Raw genomic sequence first — 27870 nt, 5'->3', positions numbered from 1 at the left:
TGAGGCCGGCATACCCACTGGCCCTTGGCCTATTCCACAGGCATTCCTGAAGTGGACCAGATTCTGACTGTGCTGCTGACCACAGAGATGTTCGTGGGTGGGTGCCTCGCTTTCATACTGGACAACACAGTGCCAGGTATGGGTCAGCCCTGGGAGGGACACACAGGACTAGGCTGGGCTCATCCGCACTCCAACAGATGGCCAGCCCCTCAACCAGAAGTGTGGCCAGGACCCATGCAATGCAGGCCCTGCAAGGAAAAGCAGGGACACTTGGGCTGGTGGAGTGCCCACTGGCTGGAGGGGGAGACCCCTGGCTGGAGAGAGGCACGGACATGCCCTACAAGTTTTGAAGAGGGTAGGTCTAGGGGAGCCATTCCCAGGCCCTGTGAGTTGTTTCCTCTCCATTTCTTGATAGCCATCAGGTGGAAGGGTGCCTTTGGGAGCCTTTGCCTTCTTCCATTAGGGCAGATACAAATGAAGCATCAGTTTGGGTGGCAAAACCCACTCCAATTATTGCCAGCAGCCTGTCACGCTTGACTACTAGGAGAGCCCCTAATGTTCTCTTTGGTATTGGGTCTTTTTCCAAGAATTGTGGAGGATACTTGGTGTGGGCCCCTGAGAACCCTCCTGGCCCATGTTTAGGTGCCCTATAAAATATAAAAACTAAATGCCTCCAGTTGTAATAACGAATAACGAGTTTTCCATATTCTAACGAGTAACAAGCATAGTTAACATTTACCAAATATTTACTATGGGTCAGGCATGAAACTGTATGTCTCGCTTCATTCTCAAAAACTATGCTGTTAGGCAAAAACTAGCAACACCATTTCACAAGGAAACAGAATCAGGGAGGTTAAGTGACTCACCAAAGTTCACAACATTTGCAGATTTAAAAGGCCACAAATCTGAGATTTTAACAAAGTCCATCGGATGCAGTCTATGGCTTGTGTCCCAGCCACTGACTGCACCATACTGTCTCTGTTGGAGAGTTTCAGGGGACCTGGAAGATCAGAGAAAGCTCTGTGGAGGCAGAGGTTAAAGACTGCATCAGTCCAAGGAGAAGAGGGATGGGAGTACCAGGATGATGGTCCTCCATTCCCCCACCACTTACCAGCCTAAACACAGCTGTAGGGTTGGAGCACGGGCAGGAAGGGCCTAGGTGCCATGGCCCTTTTAGAGATTTTAGCACCAGATGATGTGAGAACTCTTGGTAGCAGGTACCCCATGGGCTAATGGCGCCCCTCCCCATTGAGAGGAAGCCAGGCTGCGGACCAGAGACAAGGAAGTGGCCGCCTCAATGCCCAGGGAATCTGGGGAGATGGAAGGCATCAGGTGAACAGCTGTACACAGAGGGGCTTGTGATCTGGATAGCTGGATTAAGCTACCCAGATGTGAACAGCCTCAGACTGCCTGAGTTCCTCACATCCCCATCCTTCAACCCAACTGCCTATCAGCAACCATCTCTGCCAGGGATTATTATACAGGTTATGCCACATAATCTTCAGTAGTCCTTCAATGTGCATTGGATGAGGAATCTGATCACTAAATCAGAAGCCAGGCCTTAATCATGGAATCATACACTTTCTTCTGTGTGATGGGCACTTTGCTGATGGGCCGGCCACTTGGCATTTGCTCTTTCCCCATCTACACCCCAAACTTAGAAGGGCAAATTAGTTCAGCAAATGCTAGCGGGGCTAGTGGAAACCTCTTTCCGCTATATTTACACTCCATCAGACTTCTTTCACCCCAGCCTTCTTGTGAAAGCCTGAGACCTCATGCACCCCTCCCCCACCTCCTGAGGGAGCATTCCCCTAGATGTAAATTATCTTTTGTGTATACACACTACCAACAAAGATTTTACTTGGCTTGACTTTCTGAGTTTTGTATTATAAAAACGAGTTTATTTCCCAAATATGGAATCCTAATATTGAATATCAATACTGATTATAGTGTTTCTAAATAGCCCTCCCTGCCCCCAAAGCTGACTGGGCACTATTGGTCCTCATTAGCTTAGCACATGCTAGCCCCATATTAAAGATGTAAATTGACAATTACTTAACCTTTCTGCCTGTTTCTTCATCATAAAAATGTGTACAATGTGTCTATATACCTTCCAGAGGTAGGTTTTGAAGAAATGAGATAATGAAATTAAGGCACTTAGCACAGAGTCTGGCACACTATAGATACTAATTATAACCAGTATCTTTTAGGGTTTCCTAGAGCTCTGGCCAAGTTAAGAGCTGAGAAATCATGGATTCAGTAACCTTTCAGTCCCAGAAAATATTTGAGAATGAAGACAATGGATTCCAGAAATCTGTTTCAGGACTAGGTTATGGAGGTATGGAGGGAAAGTAATGGAGGGCTGCTGACCCTGCTAACCTCAGTAACGTATTTCAGGGAGCCCAGAGGAACGAGGTCTGATACAGTGGAAAGCTGGGGCCCATGCCAACAGTGAGATGTCTACCAACCTCAAGAGCTATGACTTCCCCATAGGGATGAGCATGGTAAAAAGGACTGCCTTTCTGAAATACATTCCTATCTGCCCCGTCTTCAACGGATTTTCACCAAGGTCAAAAACCCAGCTTCCAGTTCCAGAAGACACTCCAGAAAATACACAAATTGGATCTGCATGCACCAAAGTCTGAAAAATTACTCCTAGGAAAGGTAGGACGTGTGTTAAGACTGTCTTTTGTAGGAGGGTTGAAAAATAACAATATTCTTATACTTTAATCGAAGAAAAACAAAACCACTCAGTTTCTATTTTTTGTGACCTATTTCACGGTCTTCAAGGGAACGGTAGACTGGGTAAAAAGTCAGTATATGGATTCTGAGCAGAATTCCTTAGCTATTTCATAATGAGAGAACTTCCCAACTGGTGTGGGTCACTAAGGGGTTACAAGTATGCTGACATACTGACCCCTTCAGCCTTCTCACTATCTAGGCAGGAAATGGGTCAGCTGTAGCCCATGAGCCATAAACTCTAGCCACAGGTAGCCCCATCCTTGCACTCCAATGTGCTAAAACAAACAAACCTCCCCCCCACAAACCACAACACTTTATGACATGAAATAGGTTGAGAAATACACTGCACAAGAACAGGAAAAATCCTCTCATATATGCTGCCTTATTTCAGTAGCGATAACATAAAAATCCCTAAAATCAAAACAGATGACTTCAAATACCCTAAAACCATGTTGCATTGGCCTGATGGGATGATCTGTCCAAAGGGCTTCAAAATGGAATAGTTGATGCTCTGAAACTTTCCATCTCTACCTGTAATGCAAATGCCTGACTCTCCAATTAAACAGCTAAGCAGTTTTAATGTGCAGTTTCCCTGACAATCAAGAAAAGTTCCAACACGGCGCCTGGGTGGCTCAGTCGTTAAGTGTCTGCCTTTGGCTCAGGTCATGATCCCAGGGTCCTGGGATCGAGCCCCGCATTGGGTTCCCTGCTCTGCTGGGAGCCTGCTTCTGCCTCTCCCACTCCCCCTGCTTGTGTTCCCTCTCTCACTGGCTGTCTCTCTGTCAAATAAATAAAAAATAAAATCTTTAAAAAAAAAGAAAAAAAAAGTTCCAACAAAATGAGAGCTAAGCCTAGAACTCTCCTTTTTTTAGTAAAAACAATCACTTAAACCGAACTTTCTATGTGCCAGGGACTCTCTTAAGGGCTTGATGTGTATTAATTAATCACACAATCCTGACAGACACTTATAAATGCCATTTTAAAATTTTTTTCGTATTTTTTAAAATAATTTCTTATGTTTTTTAAGATTTTATTTGAGAGAAAGAGTACAAGCAGGGGGAGGGGCAGAGGGAGAAGCAGACTCCCCACTGGGCAGGGAGCCTGATGCAGGGCTCAATCCCAGGACCCCGAGATCAAGACCTGAGCCGAAGACAGACGCTTAACCAACTGAGCCACCCAGGTGCCTCTTTATTTATTTTTAATAATCTCTAAACCTAACATGGGACTCGAACTCATAACCCTGAGGATCAAGAGTCACCTGGTCTTCCGACTGAGCCAGCCAGGTGCCCCTGTTAATACTACCATTTTATTTTATTTTTTTAAAGATTTTATTTATTTATTTGGCAAAGAGAGAGACAGCCAGCGAGAGAGGGAGCACAAGCAGGGGAGTGGGAGAGAAAGAAGCAGGCTCTCAGCGGAAGAGCCTGACATGGGGCTCGATCCCAGAACTCCAGAATCACGCCCTGAGCCGAAGGCAGACACTTAACGACTGAGCCACCCAGGCGCCCCAATACTACCATTTTAAACAGGTGGAAACTAAGGCACATGAAGGTTAAGTGACTTGTCCATGATCACTGGATTCACATCCAGGAAGTCTGGCTATTCTTTGCTCTTAATCATTAGGCTACAATGCCTCTCGAGTTAACTCAAGTTTATAATCTCCAATTACACTGCACTATGGTAATTTGGCAGTATGTAGAAATGAACTCATTTGCCCCCATCTGAGCTGAGAGAGAGAGGATATGTGAGCCTCATAAATTTGGCAGCCTGCTGTGCCACTTGTGGTACTTAGCTGTTAAAGACAGAGGGGACTGGCTGTATCATGGCTCCAAAAAGAAAGAGAGCCAAGTAGGATTATGTCTGCTTCAGAGTTTCTTAAAAATCTACCTATTTTGGGGTGCCTAGCTGGCTCTGTCAGAACATGTGACTCTTGATTTCAGGGTCATCAGTTCGAGCCCATGGGGATCAAGAGTCCCATGCTCTAGTGACTGAGCCAGCCAGGCACCCCAAGATTACTAAAAACAACAACAGAAAACCTACCTGTTCAGTTTATCGTTAAGGGAGATATTAAGAAATACTGGGGCACCTGGGCACACCAAAGGACACACTCCCCCCCCCCCCCCCAGAGAATGTGAGGCAGAACGGACTACATGGCCTTTTAAATTTTGAGCCCAACAAACTCAAGAAAAGCGCAGAGGCATTATCAACAACTGAGCAGGGCCATGAGGCAGATTTGTATGTAGAACCAGAGAATTGCTAGGTGGTTGACAGCCTATCCCAAAATAAAGATTAGTCACACACATATTATAAATAAGCTCGTGAGGGATGGTCCAGGTGAATCAAAATAGCAAATGAGTCCAATCAGACCAGCAATGGCTTGTGAAGGGCAGAGGCCAATGGCGATTATACTAGAGTAAGGTTATCCTTATATTGGTCAGCCAAAAAGTTTCTTAACATGGGTATCCACAACTGCCCTGACACTAACTACAGGTGAGTTACAGAAGGGGATATGGGGTTTATTTTACTGCTGTATTTTGGACAGATACATGCATAATGACATACCTGACACTATGGAATCTAATAAAGCCTGCTCTCTTAGCAAATCTTGCCAGCAGGGTTGTCCTGAAGTACTGAGCCCACACTGAAGTGAGTATCAATCACCACAGGAGAGTGCATTCCAGCACCAAGAAACACAACCATCAGCTCAGTTCTACTATTATTTATTTTTTTAAATATTTTTGAAAAAATATAATTTTTTTACAATATTTTCAACTTAAACACTATTCACACTGAACACGTATGGCAGCTTAACCTACCCAAGTATGAAGTTTAAGAAGCCAAAACTGTTCTAGCTTTGTTAAAAGAAAAGTTGTGCTGTAGACTATTGTAGTGATGGTTAACAAAGCAAGGAAAAGCACCACTCAAATCATGTTACCATTACTTCGTTCAGTTGGATTATGGTGGGTCACATGCTGCACTTCACACAGGCATAGCTATGATGCAGTGACGCCTTAGAAGATGATGCAATTCTCAAATTACATCCTTCCTCAGATGTAACATTAGAAGAATTCACTATTTCTGCTGTGAGAAAATACCATCGAAGCCAGGACTAGTTCTCATCTGATTACTACCTTATAACCTCAGTAACCAAGACATACTTGTCTATAAAGAATTATTTCAAATTAACTAACAAGGCCTTCTTCAGAAAAAGGAGATCCTTTTTGATAGCTACAAATGCAAATTTAAGTCTGAACTGAGAAATAGGCCTAACAACTAGAACTTAGTACTCATTTTTTAAAAAGTTTAGACATTAACAAGCATTCGCTAACCCTAAGGGACTAGTTTAGCCTCAAAAAAGACAATTCACTAAGATTTAGAGGTCATTTTAATTTGGTGCTTTGTCACAACTTGACTGGTGCTTCTTTCCTCGCTGTCTTCACATCAAGCCATGGGGCCAATTCTATTTTCAGTAAATGTTTGACAGCTTATTACTTAATAACAGTCTCAGCACTTTTATTAAGCATGCAAGACTAACAAAACTTTGGCAATGCATAAGTGTAACACAGTGACAAGAGAGAGCTTTTACAATTAAGTCTTCTAATACTGCCTTCACAGTGTGGAAATTGTGCTACATCCACCAAAAGAGGGCCCCGTCTACTCAAATATTTTAGTACTTCACCCCAGGAACAAACTCCTTTGCATTTGGATTCAGATTGCTCTTGACCTGGAAAATAAGTACATAAAAAAGCAAGTTCACTAACAGATGGCTTCAGATACTCAGAAGCATTCAACCCAGATCCACATGCAAAAATATCTTCCAAAAAACATAAAACAAAAGAACGCAGATTGTAAGGTGAAACTTAGCCCCAAAAATCTACCTATAGCAGGGAAAGGAGGAACCAGATGTAAACTACATATTTATATGAAAACATATCACCTTCTAAAGAGAGAGTAGGAACTGAAATTAAATTTGCTAAAGTGAAAAAACCAGAAACCCACTAATTTCACACAAACTAAAAAGGTGTCACAGAATAAGCCATCCTGTTCATTTGACTATGATATTTAACTGCTTCGTACTATGCAAACATATTAAGCAAGTGTTGAAATGATGATTATAGTGGTTTGGGGAATTGTTTATGGCCTAATTTTGCTCATGATCCTCACTGAAAAGATGGAGTTAACTTTCTAAAATTGCTGTATTCTAATTCCCACAGGGAGCAAGGTTTGTAACAGGAAAAGAAAACTACATGGGGAATCAGAAGACCTAAGATGGAATTTCGGCTCTGGTCCTAACTTCCTTCCTATGAAAGCCTGGATAAGTCACTTTCTCTGGGACTCTTTTTTCGCCTAAGTTAGGGGAAGAATGGGCCAAAGTCTCTAAGAGCCACTATTCCATACCTCTAAATCTTTATTTTCCCAGGCAGACATGTCAGCATATTGAGAATAGCTAGACATTTGCTTTCACCACAGGTGACAAAAGAAAAAGAAATCAAGATGTATTCCAGGCCCTGAAATGTAGGAATGCTCAGAGGCTTTTAGATAGAATCTGAACCTCCTATATCACTTACTTTTAAGACCAAAGCATATTAAATAACATGGTGGAGCAATAATTTAATTTTAGTTTCATAATTTATATATATGACCATTTCCTTGGACAGGATATAGTCTCACTTCTCTCAAGGGAATTATATCTAAACTTTAAAAGTGTGAGGTTTAAATAAAAAAATCAGTGTTCTTGAATGTAATCTTTTGGCAGCTACAAAAGAATGAGAGGGAATTAACAATAATCTCAAATAGACCAAGTTGAGTTAAACAAACCAGTTTCTAGGCAATTATACCGGGTCCATATTAAAGCTATACATTATGACTAGTAAAGGACTTTACTCATCAGAGCAACCAGGATTATTTGTGGAATGACTAATGTAGCCATAAGCAAGCATATCTCAACAGACTATTCATATCACACATCTCAATTGGGTTACTGTCATTTACTGCAACAAGTCTAGACTACAATGTAAATTTCTATGTTCTCCATACAGCCCTTTAGAAGAATGGTTCCCAAATACCTGATGGGGCAAGCTGGCAGTATGCCTTAGCAGTGCTTTTTAAAAATTAACATGCCTAGACAACCGATTCTGCAAGTCTGGGATGCAGCTGAGGGACTTATTTTTGTTTTTAATGCTTCACAGGTAATTATGATGTATTGCCAGGGTAGGAAATCACTGCACAGTGAGAAGAAGACAACTGCAAAAATTACTTCAGAGTCTAGGAGTAAATTCCAGAGAACTGTCTTGTAAAAGCAATTAGAGATTGTCAATATGGTCAGAAAGGTCAACATTAGGACTTCAAATCATTATATTGTAATTTTAACAAACAACTCATCAGGTTCTACCCTAGTACTAATGCTCATTTATCATAATTCCTAAAAAACCTTTTACTGCAAATATACCATCCCCAGCAAGGAGACATGGAGAATAGCTAAAAATGCAAATAGGTTTGTGTTCCTTTTCTGCCAAGAGCTTGTAAAAGTTCCTATTAAATCTCAGTTCCAAACGGGAGTTAGGGTAACTCAATGAAAATCTTGGGTCAGAGGAAAAAAAACCCAAATTTTCACCTCTCAGATAAAATTTTGCAAATTTCGCCAAATGTTTAAGGCAAAATTAAAGAGCAAAACCTCTTCATCAAGCTACTTTTGTATAGGCAAGTCACATGGACAGACTGTATATTCTTCTCGATTAATGCTTTAAGACATTTACATATCCTAGGGCAACACAGTTATTAAAACGAAAAGCAGTGGCAAGAAGTCTGCTAGTAGTCTGAGACTAGCCCCGGAGTATTGCCAGAAGTCACTCCATGTCATAAATGAGGAGACCAGGAGGCCCCTGCTTCCACAGTAAGAAGTAGTACAATTTCCGAAAGGGAAGTAATGTAGAACCCTTCTTAAACAGATGACTGCTGCCTTTTCCACTTACGGGAAAGATGAGCTACTTTTTAAAAAGATGAAAAATAACTTTACCACAAGATCTTCCAGAGAAGAGCCATCACTGATAACAAGGTCATTAAATTGGTCTTGGATTTGGTCCATAGTTTGTGGGAGATCTCGAGCTGGAATAAACCACTCATGTTCTTCTTCTTCCTCCAGCATTTCTTGGAAGCAGCGTTCAATAAATTCTTCTTCCCATAACTCCTCTTCTATCTGGATTTATAATATATTAAGGATAATTTATAGCACATTTGGTTAAGACATCACTAGGAACGGCTTAAAATATCTTGAATTAAAGCACTTAAAACCACAATATTGTAATCTTCTCCTCTGATCCTGTGCCAAGAAAAAGAAACAGACTAGGGAAGATCTGTTTCGGGTTTTGCTGTCTTTATTTGTCTTAGCAGAATATTCTTTTTCCCACTGAGGGTAGTGGGGAAGTAATAAATAAAGGAGTGTTTTCACTGAGGAATTGGTCAGAATTACCTGTGATACTTTAAAACTACACAAACCCTAAACCCACCCCAAAATGACTAAAATTGTGTAGAGCGTAGGGTTGGGGCATGGGTAATTAAAAACAAATCAAAAACAGCCCAAATAATTTTCACTGAACTAAGACTACACTGTTTTACTCTTGAATAGCCATCACTGGATATGGTGAGATCAAGCTGGCTGCTGATTACCAAAGCCATGATCAGGGAGGAACTAGACGAAAGATGGAAACAGATGCCAGAAATGTGGGAATAAAAGACAACATTCATCAATGTATGAGCATTCTCTAAGGGTAACAGTGGTGTCAGGTTTTCAGGCTTAGCAAATTAAGAACCTCAGGTGAAAAAACAGCACAATTCTGTACCCTAGTACCTATGCCTGTCTGCTCCTGATTTATTTCTTTTTTTTTTTTTTTAAAGATTTTATTTTTATTTATTTGACAGAGAGAGAGACAGGCAGTGAGAGAGGGAACACAAGCAGGGGGAGTGGGAGAGGAAGAAGCAGGCTCATAGCGGAGGAGCCTGATCTGGGGCTCGATCCCATAACGCCGGGATCACGCCCTGAGCCGAACGCAGACGCTTAACCGCTGTGCCACCCAGGCGCCCCTGATTTATATTCTCTTAAGAGCAATCTGATTGGTGCAAGCAATAGTTCCCAAACCTAACTGCACATGGAACCATCTGGGAGATTTTTTTTTTATGGTTTTATTTTTAATTAATCTCTACACCCAACATGGGACTTGAACTCAACAAACCTGAGATCAAGAGTCGCATACAACTGAATCAGGCAGGTGCCAGCAATCTGGGAGCTTCTAAAATACAAATTTTCCAGGCTCCACCCTAGTCCTGCTGAATGAGAATATCTGGGGTGGGACCCTGCAAAAAGCTCCCAAAGTTATTTCAACGAGCAGATAAACCTCGTAGTAATCAGCATCCAAATAAAATAGGAGTGGTGGCATATACACCCATATATTTCACATATAAGGGACCAGATAAAAAACACATTACCGGGACAAGTACAAATTATACTGAGGGCTATCATGGGCTATGAGAAAGATCATGTTTGTACAAAAAACTAACTTGTCTGTTGAATTCCTCTTCATTTTCCATCCACATGTACTCTGCAAATGGATTGTCATCTTCATGAGAATGACCATTAATAATCACATCTTCATTGATGATGCTTGGGCTAGTACTGCTGCGACTTGGATCTTTCATGGTTGGCGTTAGTTGTCGTTTCTAACCTTCAAAGAAGAACAGTAGTTAATTTTGTCATTCTTTCAGTTCTTAATGAGCATCTACTACCACGAGGCATCAATGGTTAGGTACCAGATGCACATGACATATTAATGCACATGATAAATCAAGCAATTGGGAAGTTTCACCTTTTTTTACAAATGATGTTAATGTTTAAGACATAGCTGAGAACAGCCTAGATTCATCTAGTATTTTCTGGTAACAGTCAATGATGGTAATCAACTGCTTGAATGTAACTCCCAAATCATCTGATTTTTGAAATACTGCCTATCTCTTGCTTTATAAAACAAGCATGGTGTGGAAGACTTAGTCATCAAGTGACTTTATGAAAAGCAAATTCTACTCTTAAAAACTGGTATTAAAAAGCCCAGAGACAGCAAATGGAAACAGACTTTTAATAACCTCTTAGTTCCTCAGTTCCAAGATACAGAGTGCTCTGGATCTTTTTTTTTTTTTTTAAAGATTTTATTTATTTATTCGACAGAGATAGAGACAGCCAGCGAGAGAGGGAACACAAGCAGGGGGAGTGGGAGAGGAAGAAGCAGGCTCATAGCAGAGGAGCCTGATGTGGGGCTCGATCCCATAACGCCAGGATCACGCCCTGAGCCGAAGGCAGACGCTTAACAGCTGTGCCACCCAGGCGCCCCTTGGACCTTTTATTTTTAATTTTTTTAAAGATTTATTTATTGGAGGGAGGCAGAGAGAGAGAGAGGGAGAGAGAGAGAGGTGAGGGGAGGGGGCAGAGGGAGAGAATGAATCTCAAGCAGAATCTGTGCTGAGTGTGGAACCCGATGCAGGGTTGATCTCATAACCCTGAGATCATGACCTGAGCTGAAACCAAGAGTCGGAGGCTTAACCAATTCAGCCACCCTTTTATTATCCTGGATCTTCTGACTTCATAGCATACTTCTATTTGCTTTATCTTTGGGTCCATGTTGAGTTCCTCCATGTCTGGATTTACCCACTGTACAATGAGTGTCAAGCATCTAATCTATGTAATACGGATGCTTTTAAGTGAGATAGTATCTACAGACTGCTTTTTTTTAAAAAAAGATTTTATTTATTTGAGTGAGAGAGTGTGTGAGAGAGAGAGAGATCTTGAGCAGGGGGGAGGGGTAGAGGGAAAAGCAGACTTCCCACTGAGCAGGCAGCCGATGCAGGACACCATCTCAGGACCCTGTGATCATGACCTGTACCAAAGGCAGACGCTTAACTGAGCCATCCAGGTGCTCCCCACAGACTACTTTTTAAACTGTTTTATTACCTTCATAGTACGTAATAAACATCTTTCCATGAAAGTTGATGAAACTCCCCTGCTGACAGAAAAACTTCCGGACTAAGTCAAAATGAATTTTCCAATAAGAAAAATGACTGAACATCACAGGTTCATAGTGAAGGGTACATCAAAAAAAATGCAACTTTGGAAAGCAGTTTATCGTTATTAACCTCAGCATTCAAGGCGTAAGACAAAACTCATTTTGATGGTCATGGTGAGGGGCATTCTCCTCTAACAATGTGAAAACTAAACCTCAAATGAAGCTCCCTGATCTTCCTCCTTAGCTCTCTCTCATCTCCTCCACAAACCATTCCATATCATCGGCATCTCCATCTATCATGTCAAGGTTACTGATAAGCCTATTGGACATTTCCTCTCTAATATCATGGACAGGTGGGACCCAACCCACTCTAATATTTCCTTCAGGCTTCCAGCCTTCACCACCTCCCAAAGGGTGGGCTGCTTCTTCATTCCACTCTGGAGCGTGCTCTTCTACTTTGCTGGGGGACACCTTCCATGTTGAGATTTTTTTTCCTGCTTCTTCTTCCTCCAGGGATCAGAAGCAGTCTTCCTCTCTCAGCCTTGAAATCTGTTGCACAAATAGACCTAACAACCTGCTACAGATCAGGGTCAGCTTCTGCGACCCTGGGCTACAGGCTCACCAGTCTTCAAGGCAACAGCAACCGCCCCCCCCCCCCCCAGCCACAAGACTACCAGACTCTAACTAGCTCAAGCACCTAATCTCTTTTTATGTGAGTAAAAGCAGAGCAGTATCGGATACAGTAGGTCTGGTTTCTTATACATTGCTCAACAGGCAAGAACATGACCTAACCCAGCGGATATACTGCTGGCTAAAAGTTTGAAGCATAAGGTTCAGATTCTACAATATTCTAATTCACTAAGTATGAAATTGCTAAAGTTGGGCTTACATATAACAAGAGTCACTTGCACATAAAATCAAACAGCAGTGTGACTTGCGCCAAAGGGAGGAATCAGCATCCCTAATATGAGGATAGAGTTTTAAAATCTTAAGGCTTGGGGCACCTGTGTGGCTCAGTCAGTTAAGCATTTGACTCTTGATTTTGGCTCAGGGAATGATCTCAGGGTCATAATACCAAGCCCCATGTCAGTCTCTGAGCTGGGCGTGGAGTCTGCTTAAGGTTCTCCCCTCCCCACTTCTGCTCACCCTCACCTCCACCCTCACCCTCTCTCTCTAAAACAAAAGCAAAAATAAATAACAACAAAACAAACTTCAGGTCTTCTTACTCCAAGGTTATCTTAATCAAATAAAACACTAAAACTAAAACCTCCTACTACAAATAGTTTTCTCCTTGGGTTTAAGAGTCAGGGAGCACTGGCTCTATGTGTACTGCTGGCCCTTTAGATTCTTTTTTTTTTTTAAAGTAGGCTCCATGCTCAATGTGGGGTTTGAACTCACAACCCCGAGATCCTGAGATCAAGGGTCTCATACTCTACTGTGTCAGCCAGGTCCCCCTCCTTTAGATTCATTTTATGGACTTATCCTCAAGAGTATGTAAGTATAATAAAAACTCATACTGTTCATATAATGTGAATTTAGTCTCTTAAGCTGGGAGTGGGGGGGTTTCTAGCCTGACACACATATGTATATTCTGAAATACTGAATACTACTTACAATACCATCATGGTAGTGACATTTTTAGTTAAGAGGTCCTAAACTAAAAATTACTAAGAACTTCTGCATATTATTATTGTATGCATAGGAAAGAGGCAGAGACAGACTGAGATTTATGTGCTAGAGTGTGTAACCCAAACATGATTTGGGTTAGGAAAAAGAGGCACTATAAAAGCAGACAGTACAAAAAACAGACGATGGATATCTTTGATATTTTTTATTTATTATTAATCTTGGGTGAAAAAAAAAACCCCTTTTTTTTGGATAACAATTTCTGACTAAAGACCAATCAGTTCCTCTGAAGAAAATTACTCATTCTCATATGTCAGGCATTACATTTTAGATCAAACTCAAGTATTATGAAAAGCAGTGGTCAATCCTGTTTTGCAACTGGATGTAACTTTGTTTACTCTGCATATGAGCTGATCATTATGTTCAAAGACACTGCAATTTATAACAGCTTTTGTTATTTTCCCAACATGTATCCTATCCCAACTTATACCCATTAAATCCTCCCTTTCAGAAGACCACAATATTAACAAGTGACTTACAGCTTCAGTTAAAAAAAAAGTTTAGCACAGACAATGAGACATTCAATATTTAAATGGAATTGAGTAGTTAAGTAGCAATCATATGTGTGCGACATGTCCATCTAGAAATACTTCTAACTTGTTTTTAAATAAGCCTCAGTAACTGAAAGTACATCTACATGTAAATGCAATCTGGTTTTTCTTAAAGAAAAAAAAATTTCCATACACTATATAAGCACAAGCTTCTGTAAACAATGAAAAATCTGCCTCAGCAAATTCTATAGTTTGAGAATCCCGGGGGACACCCCTTCCTCTTTGTTTGATGCCAACCAGTAATAAATAAAATTTAAACAGAGTTTAGCAAAAAAGGGCCCAATCCCCGTGTTTGACGAGGCCCTAGGGTCAGCTTTTTGCTCACTATCACCTCATCAAACAAGCTCTGGCTTTGGTATAGATCCTAGTGAAAAAGTCCATAAAGGACTGTACATAAGGTTACTTTATCAAGCAATATTTGGGAAACAAATCACGATTGAAACCAAGAAGAACGAACTGAAACTTGGACACAGATCTTATACCTCAGACAACCGAGGGAAGGAACAACTGCTGACCAGACCACATTTCCGGCTACAGCCAGCCAAGTGAAAGCCAGAGGGGGGCAAGGATCATTTATTTTCAGAACTTCGATGGACCTACAATTATTGAACACAAGGTGTCCTAATGTAAGGCAATGTATCAAATTTCAAATTTTCTTCTACGACTTGTTCTTGACCTTCTTGAACCACACTCTTTATACTTCATCCTCTGTTCGTTCTGCTGTTTTTAAAAATTGGGCATGGGGGGGGGGGCCCTGGGTGGCTCAGTCGTTAAGCGTCTGCCTTCGGCTCAGGTCATGATCCCGGGGTCCTGGGATCTAGGCCCCGCACTGGGCTCCCTGCTCAGCGGGAAGCCTGCTTCTCCCTCTCCCACTCCCCCTGCTTGTGTTCCCTCTCTCGCTCTCTGTCAAATAAATAAAATTTTAAAAAAAAATTGGGTATAGGGTCACCTAGTTGGCTCAGTCCGTGGAGCATGTGACCTTTTTTTTTTTTAAGATTTATTTGAGAGAAAGAAAGAGCGTGTGTGGGCAAGACAGCACACGTGCAGTGGGGAGGGGCAGAGGGAGAAGGAGAGTATCTCAAATTCCCTGCTAAGTCCGACATGGGGCTCAATCCCACAACCCCAAGATCACAACCTGAGCCAAAATCAAGAGTCGGACATTTAACCAACTGCACCATCCAGGCACCCCAAGCATGTGACTCTTAATCTCAGGGTTGTGAGTTCAAACCCCATGCGGGGTGTAACGCTTATTTAAAAAAAAAAATTGGGTATATAGTTCAAATACCATAAAATTTATGATTTTAAAGTGCTGGACTGGCATCTGTTAAAAACAGTTAAAGGCAAATGAAATAGCCAAAGCCACCTAGGGCAAGGAAGAACAGTTGTGGCAAACAAAAGACAAAGCAAAAAGGCTGGGAGCAAGGACTGGTGAAGGAAATCCTTTGGGAATAAGGACTTTGAAAAGCTCCTGTATATTCTAGGGAATCTAGAAGGCCATGGGCAGGTTCAGTGCTGGGAGCATGCTCAGAAAAGAGCTGAGAATGCCCTACACTTTTCACTTCAGGCTATGCACACATAGTGAGGGCTAAGGAAGACTTGTAAACTGCCTGAATTTTGAAGGTATGCCTCAATATAAACAAGAGCCCAGGGGCAAAAACCGGGAGAGTTATTTTTTGCTTATAGGTATTTAAGAAAATCTCTTCTAGGGAGCCTGGGTGGCTCAGTTCAGAAGGGAGTCTGCTTCTCCCTCTGCCCCTCACCCCGCTCGTGCGTTCTCAAATAAATAAAATATTTAAAAAAGATTTTATTTTTTTTAAGATTTTATTTATTTATTTGAGAGACAGCTAGAGAGAGGACGAGCAGAGGGGGCTGTTGTAAGAGGGAGAAGCAGGATCCCCGCTGAGCAGGGAGCCAGATGCCCGGCTCAATCCCAGGATCCCAGGAGCATGACCTGAGCCAAAGGCAGACACTTAACTGACTGAGCCACTCAGGTGCCCCTAAGATTTTATTTTTAAATAATCTCCACATGCAATGTGGGCCTTGAACTCACAACCCCAAGATCAAGAGTTGCACGCTCCACCAACTGAGCCAGCCAAGTGCCCCTGGAAAATCTCTTTGAAATAACTACCTGACTCCTAAGCTAACAGAACAGAGATTTCAATGCCCCCCCCCCACACTTCAAACTTTTACAAAATTAGTTTAGAAAAGTCACCAAACAAACATCAAGCAGAAAAACAATGCTGAGGGAAGGAGAGAATCTAATTGCCAAAGATGCCACATTATAATACTCAAAATGTCCAGTTTACAAAATTTAGGAAGCATGCAAAGAGGAAAATCTGACTTATATATAAACTTCCCTGAGGAAACCTAGACACTGGACTTATTAGACTTTAAATCGGTACAAAAAACTAAAGGAAACCGTAAGAATGAGGTCTCATCATCAGGCGCACCTGGGTGGCTCAGTCGGTTGAGCGTCTCTGCCTTCGGCTCAGGTCATGATCTCAGGGTCCTGGGACTGAGATCCGAGTCGGGCTCCCTACTCAGCGGGGAGCCTACTTCTCCCTTGCCCCCTGCCCCCCCACTCGTGCTCTCTCTCTCTCTCTCAAATAAATAAAATCTTAAAAAAAAAAATTTCTGGAGTTGAAAAGCACAATAACTGAAACGGAAAGTTTACTAAATGGATTACAACAGATCTGATCAAGGAGAAAAAAAATCAGCAAACTTGAAGATAAGTTAGTTAAGATTACTGAGCTCAGGAAAGAAAGAAAACAATGAAGAAAAATGAACAGAACCTTAGAGACCTCTGGGAAACCATCCAATGTACCAACATATACATAATGAGAATCTCAAAAGAAGACAAGGGGCCATACAGAGTATTTTAAGAATTAATGGCCTCTTGGGGCTCTTGGTTGGCTCAGCTGGTGATCTCAGGATTGTGGATTCAAGCCACACACTGGGTGTAGACTGCTTAAAAATAAAATCTTAGGGGCACCTGGGTGGCTCAATCAGTTAAGCATCTCTTGGTTTCAGCTTGGGTCATGACCTCAGGGTTGTGGGATGGAGCCCTGCATTGGGCTCCTCGATGAGCAGGGAGTCAGCTTCAGATTCTCTCTTCCTCTCTCTCAAATAAATAAATAAAATCTTAAAAAAAAAAAAACAACCCAAACTCCTCAAACCTTATGAAACAGATGTTGCTCTACATATGCAAGAAGCTCAACAAACTCTAAGATAAACTCAAAGTGATCCACATCAAGACACATTACAATCAAATTACTGAAAGACAAAGAGGAGAGAGAATCTCCAAAACAAGTGACCCTACACACAAGGGATCCTCAAAATAAGATTAACAGTTGATTTCACATCAGAAACCAGACGCCAGGGGCACCTGGGTGGCTCAGTTGGTTAAGCTTCTGCCTTTGGTTTATGTCATGATCCCGGGGTCCTAGGATCAAGTTCTGCTAGGGCTCCTTGCTCCTTGGGGAGCCTGCTTCTCCCTTTGCCTGCCACTCCCCCTGCTCATGCTTTCTCTCTCTCTCTCTCTCGAATAAATTAAATCTTAACCAAAAAAAAAAAAAAAAAAAAAAGGAAGAAAGAAACCATACGGGCCTGAAAACATATTCAAAGTGCTGAAAGAAAAAAAACAAAACTATTTTTCAAAAATTAAGGAGAGGGATGCCTGGGTTTCTCAGTCTGTTAAGCATCTGCCTTCAGCTTAGGTCACGATCCCAGGGTCCTGGGATTGAGCCCCCGCTTGGGCTCTTTGGCTTGGGCTCTTTGCTTGGTGGGGAATCTGCTTCTCCCTCTGCCTGACACTCCCCCTGCTTGTGCTCTCTGACAAATAAATAAATAAATAAATAAATAAAATCTTAAAAAAAAAATTAAGGAGAAATTAAGATATTCCCAGATAAATAAAAAAATGAGAGGGGCACCGGGGTGGTTCAGTGGGTTAAGTGTCTGCCTTTGGCTCAGGTCATGACGTCAGGGTCCTGGGATCTAGTACTGCTTGGGTTCCCTGCTCAGGAGGGAGTCTGCTTCTCCCTCTCCCTTTGACCCCTCCCCTGCCACCTGCTCATGCTTGTTCTCTAAGTACATAATCTTAAAAAAAAAAAAAGAGAGAGAGAGAGAGAGAGAGCGCGCGCAAATGCACATCGCCAGTAGACCTGTCCTACAAGAAAAGCTAAAATGAGTCCTTCAGGGTGAAACAAAGACACTACACATTAACTTGAATCCGTCTGAAGAAATAAAGAACACAGATAAAGATAACTACACAAATACGGAAATCAGTAATAACATACTTTTGGCTTTTAACACCTTTTTCTCAATGTGATTTAAAAGACAAATACATAAAACAATAATTAGGTATCTATGTTAATGGACACACAATGTATAAAGATGCATTTTGTGACAATAACAAGGCAGGGGGAGGAGGAGTACAGTGCTATTAAGGGGAAATTTTTGTGTACTCTTGAAACTAAGTTGGTATTAGTTCAAGCTTGATGTCACAAACTAAGGTGACTACTAGGAAAATAACTTTAAAAATATACAGTAAAGGGTACATAGCGGTCACATATCGTCACCCCACCTGGAGGCAGCCATAAACAAACTGCTTCAAGACTCCAAAGTCAGTGAGCACCAAGCTCTTCTAGCGAGAAAAAGCTTTTCTCCAAACGAAACACATAAGAAATGCTGGAAACACAAGAGAAGTACCTAATTTGCTTGAGTGATGTTTGAGGACACAAAGTAGATACTGACTTGACAAATACAGTAAAAAAACAACTGGGAAATCTGTTGCTGTCTGGCTTTGTTCATGCTTCAATCTGACTACTTAAAACTGGCAGAAATGGGGCACCCAGCTGGTTCAGTCAATGGAGCACGAGACTCTCAATCTTGGGGTTATAAATTTAAGCCCCACTTTGGGTGCAGAGATTAAACATAAAATCTCAGGTGTGCCTGGGTGGCTCAGTCAGTTAAGCATCAGACTCTTGGTTTCATTTCAGGTCATCGTTTCATGAGAAGTGGTATGGAGCTCCAGGCTCAGCAGGTAGTCTGCTTGAAGATTCTCTCCTCTAACCCTCCTCTCACAAGTGCACTCTTGCTCTCTCTCAAAAAAACAAAACAAAACAAAACAAAACAAAACACAACAACTTAATAAAATCTTAAAAACAAAACTGGCAGAAATGAACTGAGAAAGCCAGTAATTTCCCCCCAATTAAAGTTCACTATTTGCTTCAAAGCATGACTATGCAATAAAACCCTCAAATTATCAGAATATTCAAAAATTATAATTTTCAAAAAAAAATTTTTAATTTCCATCCTTAATCTCATGCAAAGAATTATTTTATTATTATTATTTTTTAAGTAGGCTCCATACCCAACATGAGGCTTGAACTCAGGACCCTGAGATCTCTACCAACTGAGCCAGCCAGGTGCCCCTCATGCAAACAATATATATTTTTAAAAAAGATTTTATCTAGGGGCGCCTGGGTGGCACAGCGGTTAAGCGTCTGCCTTCGGCTCAGGGCGTGATCCGGGCGTTCTGGGATCGAGCCCCACATCAGGCTCCTCCACTATGAGCCTGCTTCTTCCTCTCCCACTCCCCCTGCTTGTGTTCTCCCTCTCTTGCTGGCTGTCTCTATCTCTGTAGAATAAATAAATAAAATCTATATTAAAAAAAAAGATTTTATCTAAAAAAAAAAAAAAAAGATTTTATCTATTTGACAGAGAGCAAGAGAGCAGAAGCAGGGGGAGCGACATAGGGAGGAGAAGCAGGCTCCCCGCTGAACAGGGGGCCTGATGCAGGACTCAATCCCAGGACCCTGGAACCTTGACCTAAGCCAAAGGCAGATGGTTAAGCGACTAAGCCACCCAGGTGTCCCAACACTTCAGTGCTTTTCAAAGATTCTTTTAAAATATATCATCTAACACTTCTTTTTAATTTTAATTTTTTATTTTGTTTATAAAGATTTTATTTTTATTTTTTAAAGATTTTATTTATTTGGGGCGCCTGGGTGGCTCAGTGGTTGAGCCATCTGCCCTTGGCTCAGGGCGTGATCTCTGCGTTCTGGGATCGAGCCCCACATTAGGCTCATCTGCTAGGAGCCTGCTTCTTCCTCTTCCACTCCCCCTGCTTGTGTTCCCTTGCTCGCTGGCTGTCTCTCTGTCAAATAAATAAATAAAATCTTAAAAAAAAGAAAAGATTTTATTTATTTGAGGGGCGCCTGGGTGGCTCAGTCGTTAAGCATCTGCCTTCGACTCAGGTCATGATCCCAGGGTCCTGGGATCAGACCCCGCATGGGGCTCCTTGCTCAGTGGGAAGCCTGCTTCTTCCTCTTCCACTCTGCCTGCTTGTGTTCCTTCTCTTGCTGTATCTCTCTCTGTCAAATAAATAAAATCTTAAGAAAAAAAGATTTTATTTATTTGAAAGAGAAAGATAGCGAGAGAGAACACGAGTTGGGTGGAGGGGCAGAGGGCAAGGGAGAAGCAGGCTTCCTGCTGAGTAGGGAGCCTGATGTGGGACTTGATCCCAGGACCCTGAAATCATGACCGGAACTGAACTCAGACGCTTAACAACTGAGCCAACCAGCCACCCTAATTTTTATTTTTTAGATTTAAAAATTAGAGAGAGAGAGAGAGAGACAGCCTGAGTATGGGTAGAGGCAGAGGGGAAGCAGACTCCTTGCTGAGTGGGGATTAAGCCCCGCTTCCGGCTCCCTGCTTTTCCCTCTCCCTCTGCCTGCGGCTCCCCCTGACGTGCTGTCAAATAAATAAATAAAATCATAAATAAGTAAATAAATAAATAAATAAAAATAGTCAAAAAGTGAATAAAACCCAGTAGTCCACCAATTCATCAATACCATGTGATATGCCCATACAACAGAATATTCGATAATAAAAAGAAATGAAATACTTGATACATGCTATATCATGTATATACTGAAAACATTATGCTAAGAAACCCATCGAAAAGCAATACATATTATATGAAAGCTAAGGGGTAACAAGGTTTCTAAAATTGATTGTGGTGATTGATATACAACTCTATCCTAAAAGTCACTCTGCTGTGAACTTTAAAGGAGTTAAATCCAGTGAGTTCTAGCTCAATAAGAGCTGTTAAAAAACAATATTCAGGGGCGCCTGTGTGGCTCAGTCGTTGAGTGTCTGCCTTCAGCTCAGGTCATGATCCCAGTGTCCTGGGATCGAGCCCCGCATCGGGCTCCCTGCTCAGCAGGAAGCCTGCTTCTCCCTCTCCCACTCTCCCTGCTTGTGTTCCCTCTCTTGCTGTCTGTCAAATAAATAAAATCTTTAAAAAACAAAAACAAAAAACACTCATTGCCTATAGGGATAACTAGATGGCAAGAGATATTTTGTTAAATCTTTTGAATTTTGAATGGATTACCTACTAAAAATTCAACTTCAATAAACAAAACCCCTACTTTAATTTCACTGATTTTTTTCTTATTTTTTTTAGTTTTTTTTTCACTTTATTTTCCCTCCCCTACTTAATTTCAGCCAATTTGTTACTGTTTTTCAAGTTGACAAACATGTTTATTTTCAACCTTTCATTTAATAAAAATTGTTTATAAAGTTCCCATATATACAGAATTTAGTTCTTAGCAGTCTGAGGTAATTACAAATTATTTAATTTATAATGAGCCAGAGATTATGTGGAAGAATATCTTTTAAATTTCCAAGTGGTTAAAGTTCTTTTAGTTATGCTTTGGTACCCTGATTTCTAGTTTAATTTCATTATGTTATAAAACGCAGCCAGAAAAACCTTCACTTTTCGGGATTTATTACAGTTTTGTTTGCAGACAACTACGGTTTTTGCAAAATGTCCCGTGGACCTAAAGAGAAAAATGTCTGATTTCTATTTCTAAGGCGTACACACGCATACACACACACACACACACACACACACACACACACGAGATCCCTTTTTACTTCCATCTGTTAAATTCTGAAAGTGGTGTATTCAAGTTCTCTACTCTAAGAGTTAGATTACTTGACCCAGCTCATAGAAATTTATCATTTTTGGGGACACATGGGTGGCTCAGCTGGTTAGGCGTCTGCTTCAGCTCAGGTCATGATGCTAAAGTCCTGGGATTGAGTCCCGCATTGGGCTCCTTGCTAGGCGGTGAGCCTGCTTCTTTCTCTGCCTGCCCCTCCCCTGCTTGTGCCCCTGCACTCCTTCTCTTAAAAAAACAAACAACAAAAAAAAAACCCCAAAAAAACCAACTTGAAAAATTTCTCATTTTTGAAAACTGATGCTTGGTTTTATGTCCGCCATCATAATTTCATGTTTATTTTTCTTACAATCTATTCCTGTGTTTTTTTTTTAAGATTTTATTTTCAAGTAATCTCTACACCCAACGTGGGACTCGAACTCACAACCCCAACTCACAACTCCGAGATGAAGAGTCCAACTAGGCTAGCCAGGTATCCCTATTTTCCTATTTTTAAATAGAGTTCTTAAAATTTTGGATTTATTTTCTGTGACTTACAAACTACTGCAGAATATCAGTTTTCTCCCCCTAATCTGAGATATAAGTGATATCAGCGCTGTAAAGTTTAAGGTGTACAGCATAATAATGTGACTTACATCTATTGTGAAATTATAACAGAAATTTACATAGATTCCTATTAATTAAAAACATGCTCTATACACCCCAACCAATTCAAGACATGCTTTTCCTTGGGGCGCCTTGGTGGCTCAGTCAGTTAAGTGTATGCCTTCGGCTCAGGTCATGATCTCAGGGTCCTGGACTGAGCTCCACATTGGGCTCCCTGCTTCCCCCTCTCCCTCTGCCGCTCCCTGTTTGTGCTCTCTCACTCTCTGTCAAATAGATAAATAAAATCTTAAAAAAAAAAAAAATGCTTTTCCTTGTTCAGGGTATCCAACCCAATCCCTGCTCCCAGACAAGAAAGAACCTTTAGAATGATTTTACTTACCCCATTTCCTTCCTCCCACTCCACCTCCCGAGTTTTGTGGAAATAATTTAAGCAGTGTTTGTTTCATACTATCTGGTTTCCCCTCAGGTATAGACCTTTTAGAAGAATTTCCGAACCAAACACTTAAAATTCATATTATTGTCTATGTATGTTTTATAAGAGTCATTGCTCATCATTGTTTCTTTTATTCAACATCTTTCCCTAACCTGACATCTTAGTTTTGGCCTAATATTTCTTCAAAAGGTTACCCAAAGATATTTATTTCTGAGCACTGCATGTCTGAAAGTATCTTTTGCTTTCGTATTTGAGTAATACTATTAAACGGGACAGATTTACACTTGTCCTTTCTATTTTCTGTAAATATTCCAGCTTTCACTGTTTTATTCTTTCTTTTGTAAAGTTCCTATTCAGGTGAGTGTCTAATATGAGAGCCTAACACTTAAATTCAGAAATTTCACCAGATTTTGGTTAGGTGAGAGCAGTTTTTTTCCTATTAATGCTGTCTGGTTCTTTCTTTTTCTTTCTTTTCTTTCCTTCTCTTTTTTTTTTTTTTTAAAGATTTTATTCGTTTATTTGACAGAGAGAGAGGCAGCCAGAGAGAGAGGGAACACAGGCACGGGGAGTGGGAGAGGAAGAAGCAGGTTCCCAGCGGAGGAGCCTGATGTGGGGCTTGATCCCAGAACTCCGGGATCACGCCCTGAGCTGAAGGCAGACGCTTAACGACAGAGGCACCCAGGCGCCCCTGTCTGGTGCTCTCAACCCACAAGCCCACATATTCAGCTGTTTCTTCCCTTCCAAAATGCCTCTTCCACATAATGGTTTCTAAAAAATTTTACAATATGGATATCATCTCAGTTTTAGAAACTTTCTCCCCTAGTTTCATCTCTTAAGAATTTTCATTAAAATTCAGATAGAAGGGTGCCTGGGTGGCTCAGTCTGTTAAGGGTCCAACTCTTAGTTTCAGCTCAGGTCATGATCTCAGGGTCCTGGGTTCGAGCCCTGTGTCAGGCTCAACCCTCAGCAGGGAGTCTGCTTGTCCCTCTCCCTCTGCTTCTCCTGCTCGTTCTCTCTCATATAAAATCTTAAAAAAAAAAAATTCAAATACAGTTCTCTCCATTTTCCTTAAGCTGACTCAACAGACATCTTTTTTTATTCCATTGGACTCTATTTTGAATTACTGTGATTCCTTAACATTTGCATACACACATTATTATCATTAATTAGCTGTCTCTCCAGCAGTTAGAATAAAGAAATTTCTGCTTCAGGCTTGTTTTCCACTTAAGTTTGTAAAGCAGTACTGAATTTTTCATTTTAATGTTTGGCAGTATACATTAATGATTAAAAGCAGGGGCTCTGGAACCCAAGGGCAAGTTTTAACCCCTCCGTATCTCAGATTCCCCATTTATTAAGTGGATAATAATAATAGTATCTAGCCACAGAGCCTGGCACATGACACTATTAACTATTTTGGTGCTTATTAAATACTTAAGAGCAATTAAAGGTTGCTGGAGCAAGGTATAAGGTAAAAAATAAAAAATCACATGTTCAAAAACCTGTAGAAGTGAAACATCACAGAATGAGGACTTTAACCCTCCTCTCAACTGGATGTAACAAAGGTGACCTGGTGAGAGTAAGGATGGCTCAAGCACAGCCTATCATCACTACCAATAAAAGCTCAAAGCACATCAGAAATATCATCCTTATTTATAAAAACTGATACAAAAAGTAAGCAGATGGGGCACCTGGGTGGCTCAGTCGGTTAAGCATCTGACATTTTTTTAAAGATTTTAATTATTTGACAGAGAAAGAGCACAAGCGGGGGAGAGGGAGAGTGGGAGAGGGAGGCAGACTCCCCACTGAATAGGGAGCTCAAGCGGGATTCAATCCCAGGGCCCTGAGGCCATGACCCAAGCTGCAGGCAGATGCCTAACTGAATGAACTACCCAGGCGCCCTAAGCAACTGACTCTTAATTTTGGCTCAGGTCATGATCTCAGGGTCATGAGACCCAGCCCTGTGTGGGGCTCTGCACTTGAGAGTGGAGCCTGCTTAAGATCCTCTCTCTGCCTTTCCCTCTGTCCCTCATCTCCCCCACACCCCCCAGCCCTGGCTCACTCTCTCAAAACAAAAATCAAAAAAACAAAAACAAACAAACCTACCAAAAAACCCAAAACAAAACAAACCCCTCAAAACACATACAAAGAATCAATAAATGTACACATGCCAAAAAAAAAAAACAAAAAACAAAACAAAACCCAAAAAACACTAAGTTAAAAAAATTAAGCAGAAGCACTTCAAACCTCTAAACCCACACTATCCAATATGGTGACAAGTAGCTACATATGGGTATTTAAATCTAAATTAATTAAATTCAATAAAATAAAAATTTAGTTCTTTAGTTGCACTTGCCACATTCCAAGTGTTCAAGAGACACATGGTGCTATTAGTTGTTCTCTAATTGGACAACACTGCTCTAAACAACAAGGAAATTAGAAAAAAAAAAGGAAAAAAGATTGTTATTATAATCGAAATTTAGGCTGTATCAAACGCAAATTACTAATGCACCTATGCAACATGGTGGTCCAGATCACAAAGAGATAACTTGGCCAACTTTAATCTTGGACTGTGTCCGATATGCCACTAACCACCCAGACGATCCTGAATATGTCACTAAACCACAAGCAGCACAGTAAAATGGTTAAGAGCGCATAATCTCTGGACTACTTGGGTCTGAATTCCAGTTCTTACGAGCTGTGTAACAGTGGACAAGTTAATTCACATCTATTACTTGTTATCTTTATTTTACAGTAGTACTTACCACCTAGAGAAGGTGAAGATTAAATACTTGTAAAAGCACTTAGAACAATGTCTGGCATTACTAAGTGCTATAGAAATTATGTGCCTAATAAAATAATCTTTCAAACTTCTATTTCCTCAATTTCAAAATGGGCAAGATAAAACTTGCTCTGCCTATTTCATAGGTTATAATGAGTAAATTTGTAAATTACAATATGTAAAAGCACAAAAGGAAGGGGGCTGAGGCCTTATTTTCTATCTTCTTTCACCTCTCACAATGTCCGTGAAATTGCTATGCTAACAGCATTTTATAAATGTTTATATTTTCTATTGAAACTGGAGCATCACTCTCTAAAGTCATAAAGGGGTAAATCTGAATAAGGTGTACAGTGCTTACTGAAGGAAAAGGCCACTATAAACTTACACTGTTCCAAAGAGGGTAGGGATTATCTACCTCAATTGGAGCTCCTTAACAGCAACATGCAATATATTATAGTAAAACTCTCCCAGGTCCCAAGACTTTAGCCATCACAGGGAATTTCCACTGCCTAACACCCATCCCTTAAAGAAAGAGATAAATAGGCTGTCATTTTTGGAAAGTCACCTATCTTTATTTGTCGCAGACACTTATTCGTGAGAAAAGATTAAGTTTTGTACAAATTCACAATTAACAAGTAGCATACAAGGCTAATTAGCCCCAAATATCCTTTCACAAACTGGAATCAGAAGCACAAACCAGCAAACACTGGAATCACATTAAAAATCCTTAGACCCTTTTCTTATTTCCAAACATAACCTGCGGCGGATGAAATTTCAAACGCTATTTTGAAGAAAATGCAGACCGACACCTGCTCAACTGCAATTCGTGAAAAATCATGCCACGAGACTACAGTATGCACACGGAAACGGGAATTTGTCTTCTGTTGAAATGAATGTCGAAAGCTGTCAGCTGTTAAGACACTTTCCCACGGCAAATCAGAAGCCAAATTCTTCCTAGAGTTTGAGGTTTCGGTGAAGTGATGGGGCTGCAAAATCAGGGGAAAAAGACAACAAAAAGAAGCAGAAAAGGCCCCTTTTTGAGTCACCAGAAAATCAAACTGCTGGCTGCTTCGACAAATGTTTTGTAAAACAAAGTTCACCACAAGCCACGTAATTTTTGTGGTAGTGGGGAGTAAGCACAAAGTGGAAGACAAGTTAAGAGGACCGCAATCCAAGAATATGAACTGGATGGGCCCTTAAAGTTCTTCGGCTCACAACCCTCCTGGAGTAGGACCCCAGCCCTCCTATCCTGAGCATGGCAAACAATATAACTAAAAATAAGGAGTAAGTGAAGGGGAAGAAACGGGAGAAAGCCGATCAGAAAGGTACTGGCCCACGAACGGTCGCGGAAGGCTCCCCTAGGACGAACGCCAGCCCGCCAGTCCCTCCGCCCCTTTCTCTTCCCCCACCCCAGCTTCTGGAGCAGCGCGCACGCGCAGCAAGTAGGAGCTGCGCGTGGCGACGCGCAGGCGTAAACTAGGGAGAAACAATGAGCTTTGTTGCCGAAGCGGCAGTGGGGGGCAGGGGAAAAGGGTACCAGGGAGGAGGTGAAGAAAGGGGGGGGGGCACGAGAAAGTGCTATCCCGGCAACCCTCGCGCGCCACCGAAGACCCGGATAGAGTGCTGCGAGATCCAAATCATAAATAATAATGACAATGAGAAAAAAAAGCGACGGCCATTTCTCAGAGAAGAAAGAGTCTAAGTCGGTCCCAGCTCATCCCTCGGACGCGACTAAAGGTGCAAGGAATAAAGGAAGCCATACGAGGCTTGGCGGCCAACAACCCGGGGGACCCTCCAGGCCCCTCAACCGTTGCCGAGGTGCTGTCCCTCGACCGCCGGGGTCGCCGCACCCTTCTGGCCGCTCCGCCCGAGGGAACCCCTCACCCAGTGCACGGCAGCGGGGACGGCAGCCAACGAATCCGGTCGGCCTCCGCGGATCTCCACAGGCAGCGCCGCTCCCCCGCTCGACGCGCGCTTCGCCCGCCGCCTCCCTTCTCCAGTCCAAACAAACACCCCAGCCCGGAAGTGACTTCACTTCCGCCGCCGCCGGCCCCGCCCCCTC

The 27870-nt window shown here is 41.7% G+C and overlaps 2 protein-coding genes across 6 annotated transcripts in view; one reads left to right on the top strand and one right to left on the bottom strand.

Moving 5' to 3' along the window:
* SLC23A1 (solute carrier family 23 member 1) overlaps positions 1 to 9197 on the top strand; it is a 16122-nt gene extending 6925 nt beyond the window's left edge. For 2 of the 3 annotated variants that reach the window (XM_057307163.1, XM_026508099.4), the window contains 3 exons: positions 41 to 136; positions 2398 to 2664; positions 6957 to 9197. In XM_057307163.1, coding sequence (XP_057163146.1) covers positions 41 to 136; positions 2398 to 2645 — 344 coding nt within the window. In that variant the 3' untranslated portion in view covers positions 2646 to 2664; positions 6957 to 9197. Of the gene's footprint in view, positions 1 to 40; positions 2059 to 2397; positions 2665 to 6956 lie in introns of those variants that run through there. The other variant, XM_057307162.1, reaches the window with a different exon arrangement.
* On the bottom strand, positions 5447 to 27870 carry PAIP2 (poly(A) binding protein interacting protein 2). 3 transcript variants are annotated; one of them, XM_026508102.4, is made up of 4 exons: positions 27693 to 27870; positions 10297 to 10455; positions 8759 to 8938; positions 5447 to 6466 (listed from the first exon to the last, which is right to left on the bottom strand). In XM_026508102.4, the coding sequence occupies exons 2-4, from the start codon at positions 10432 to 10434 to the stop codon at positions 6410 to 6412; spliced, it is 375 nt and encodes a 124-aa protein (XP_026363887.1). In that variant the 5' UTR covers positions 10435 to 10455; positions 27693 to 27870; the 3' UTR covers positions 5447 to 6409. The 3 variants fall into 3 exon arrangements, with proteins under 3 accessions (XP_026363887.1, XP_026363886.1, XP_048076953.1); XM_026508101.4 differs by having other exon boundaries at positions 10297 to 10460; positions 27693 to 27831; XM_048220996.2 differs by lacking the exon at positions 27693 to 27870 and adding an exon at positions 26618 to 26979 and having other exon boundaries at positions 10297 to 10460.

This window comes from Ursus arctos, unplaced genomic scaffold (assembly GCF_023065955.2).
Source record: "Ursus arctos isolate Adak ecotype North America unplaced genomic scaffold, UrsArc2.0 scaffold_5, whole genome shotgun sequence".
Classification (NCBI taxonomy): Eukaryota; Metazoa; Chordata; class Mammalia; order Carnivora; family Ursidae; genus Ursus; species Ursus arctos.
The sequence above is the reverse complement of the archived record's forward strand: the minus strand, read 5'-3'. Positions and strand labels throughout refer to the sequence as shown.

Bases quoted from the DNA above. Each gene is read 5' to 3' on its own strand.
- PAIP2 (XM_026508102.4), bottom strand. From the start codon at position 10,434: ATGAAAGATCCAAGTCGCAGCAGTACTAGCCCAAGCATCATCAATGAA. The intron at 8,939-10,296 runs GTTAGTTTTTTG...TTATAAATCCAG, and splicing joins AAGAGGAATTCAACAGACAA to ATAGAAGAGGAGTTATGGGA. The intron at 6,467-8,758 runs GTAAAGTTATTT...CTTATTTTCCAG, and splicing joins CTTCTCTGGAAGATCTTGTG to GTCAAGAGCAATCTGAATCC.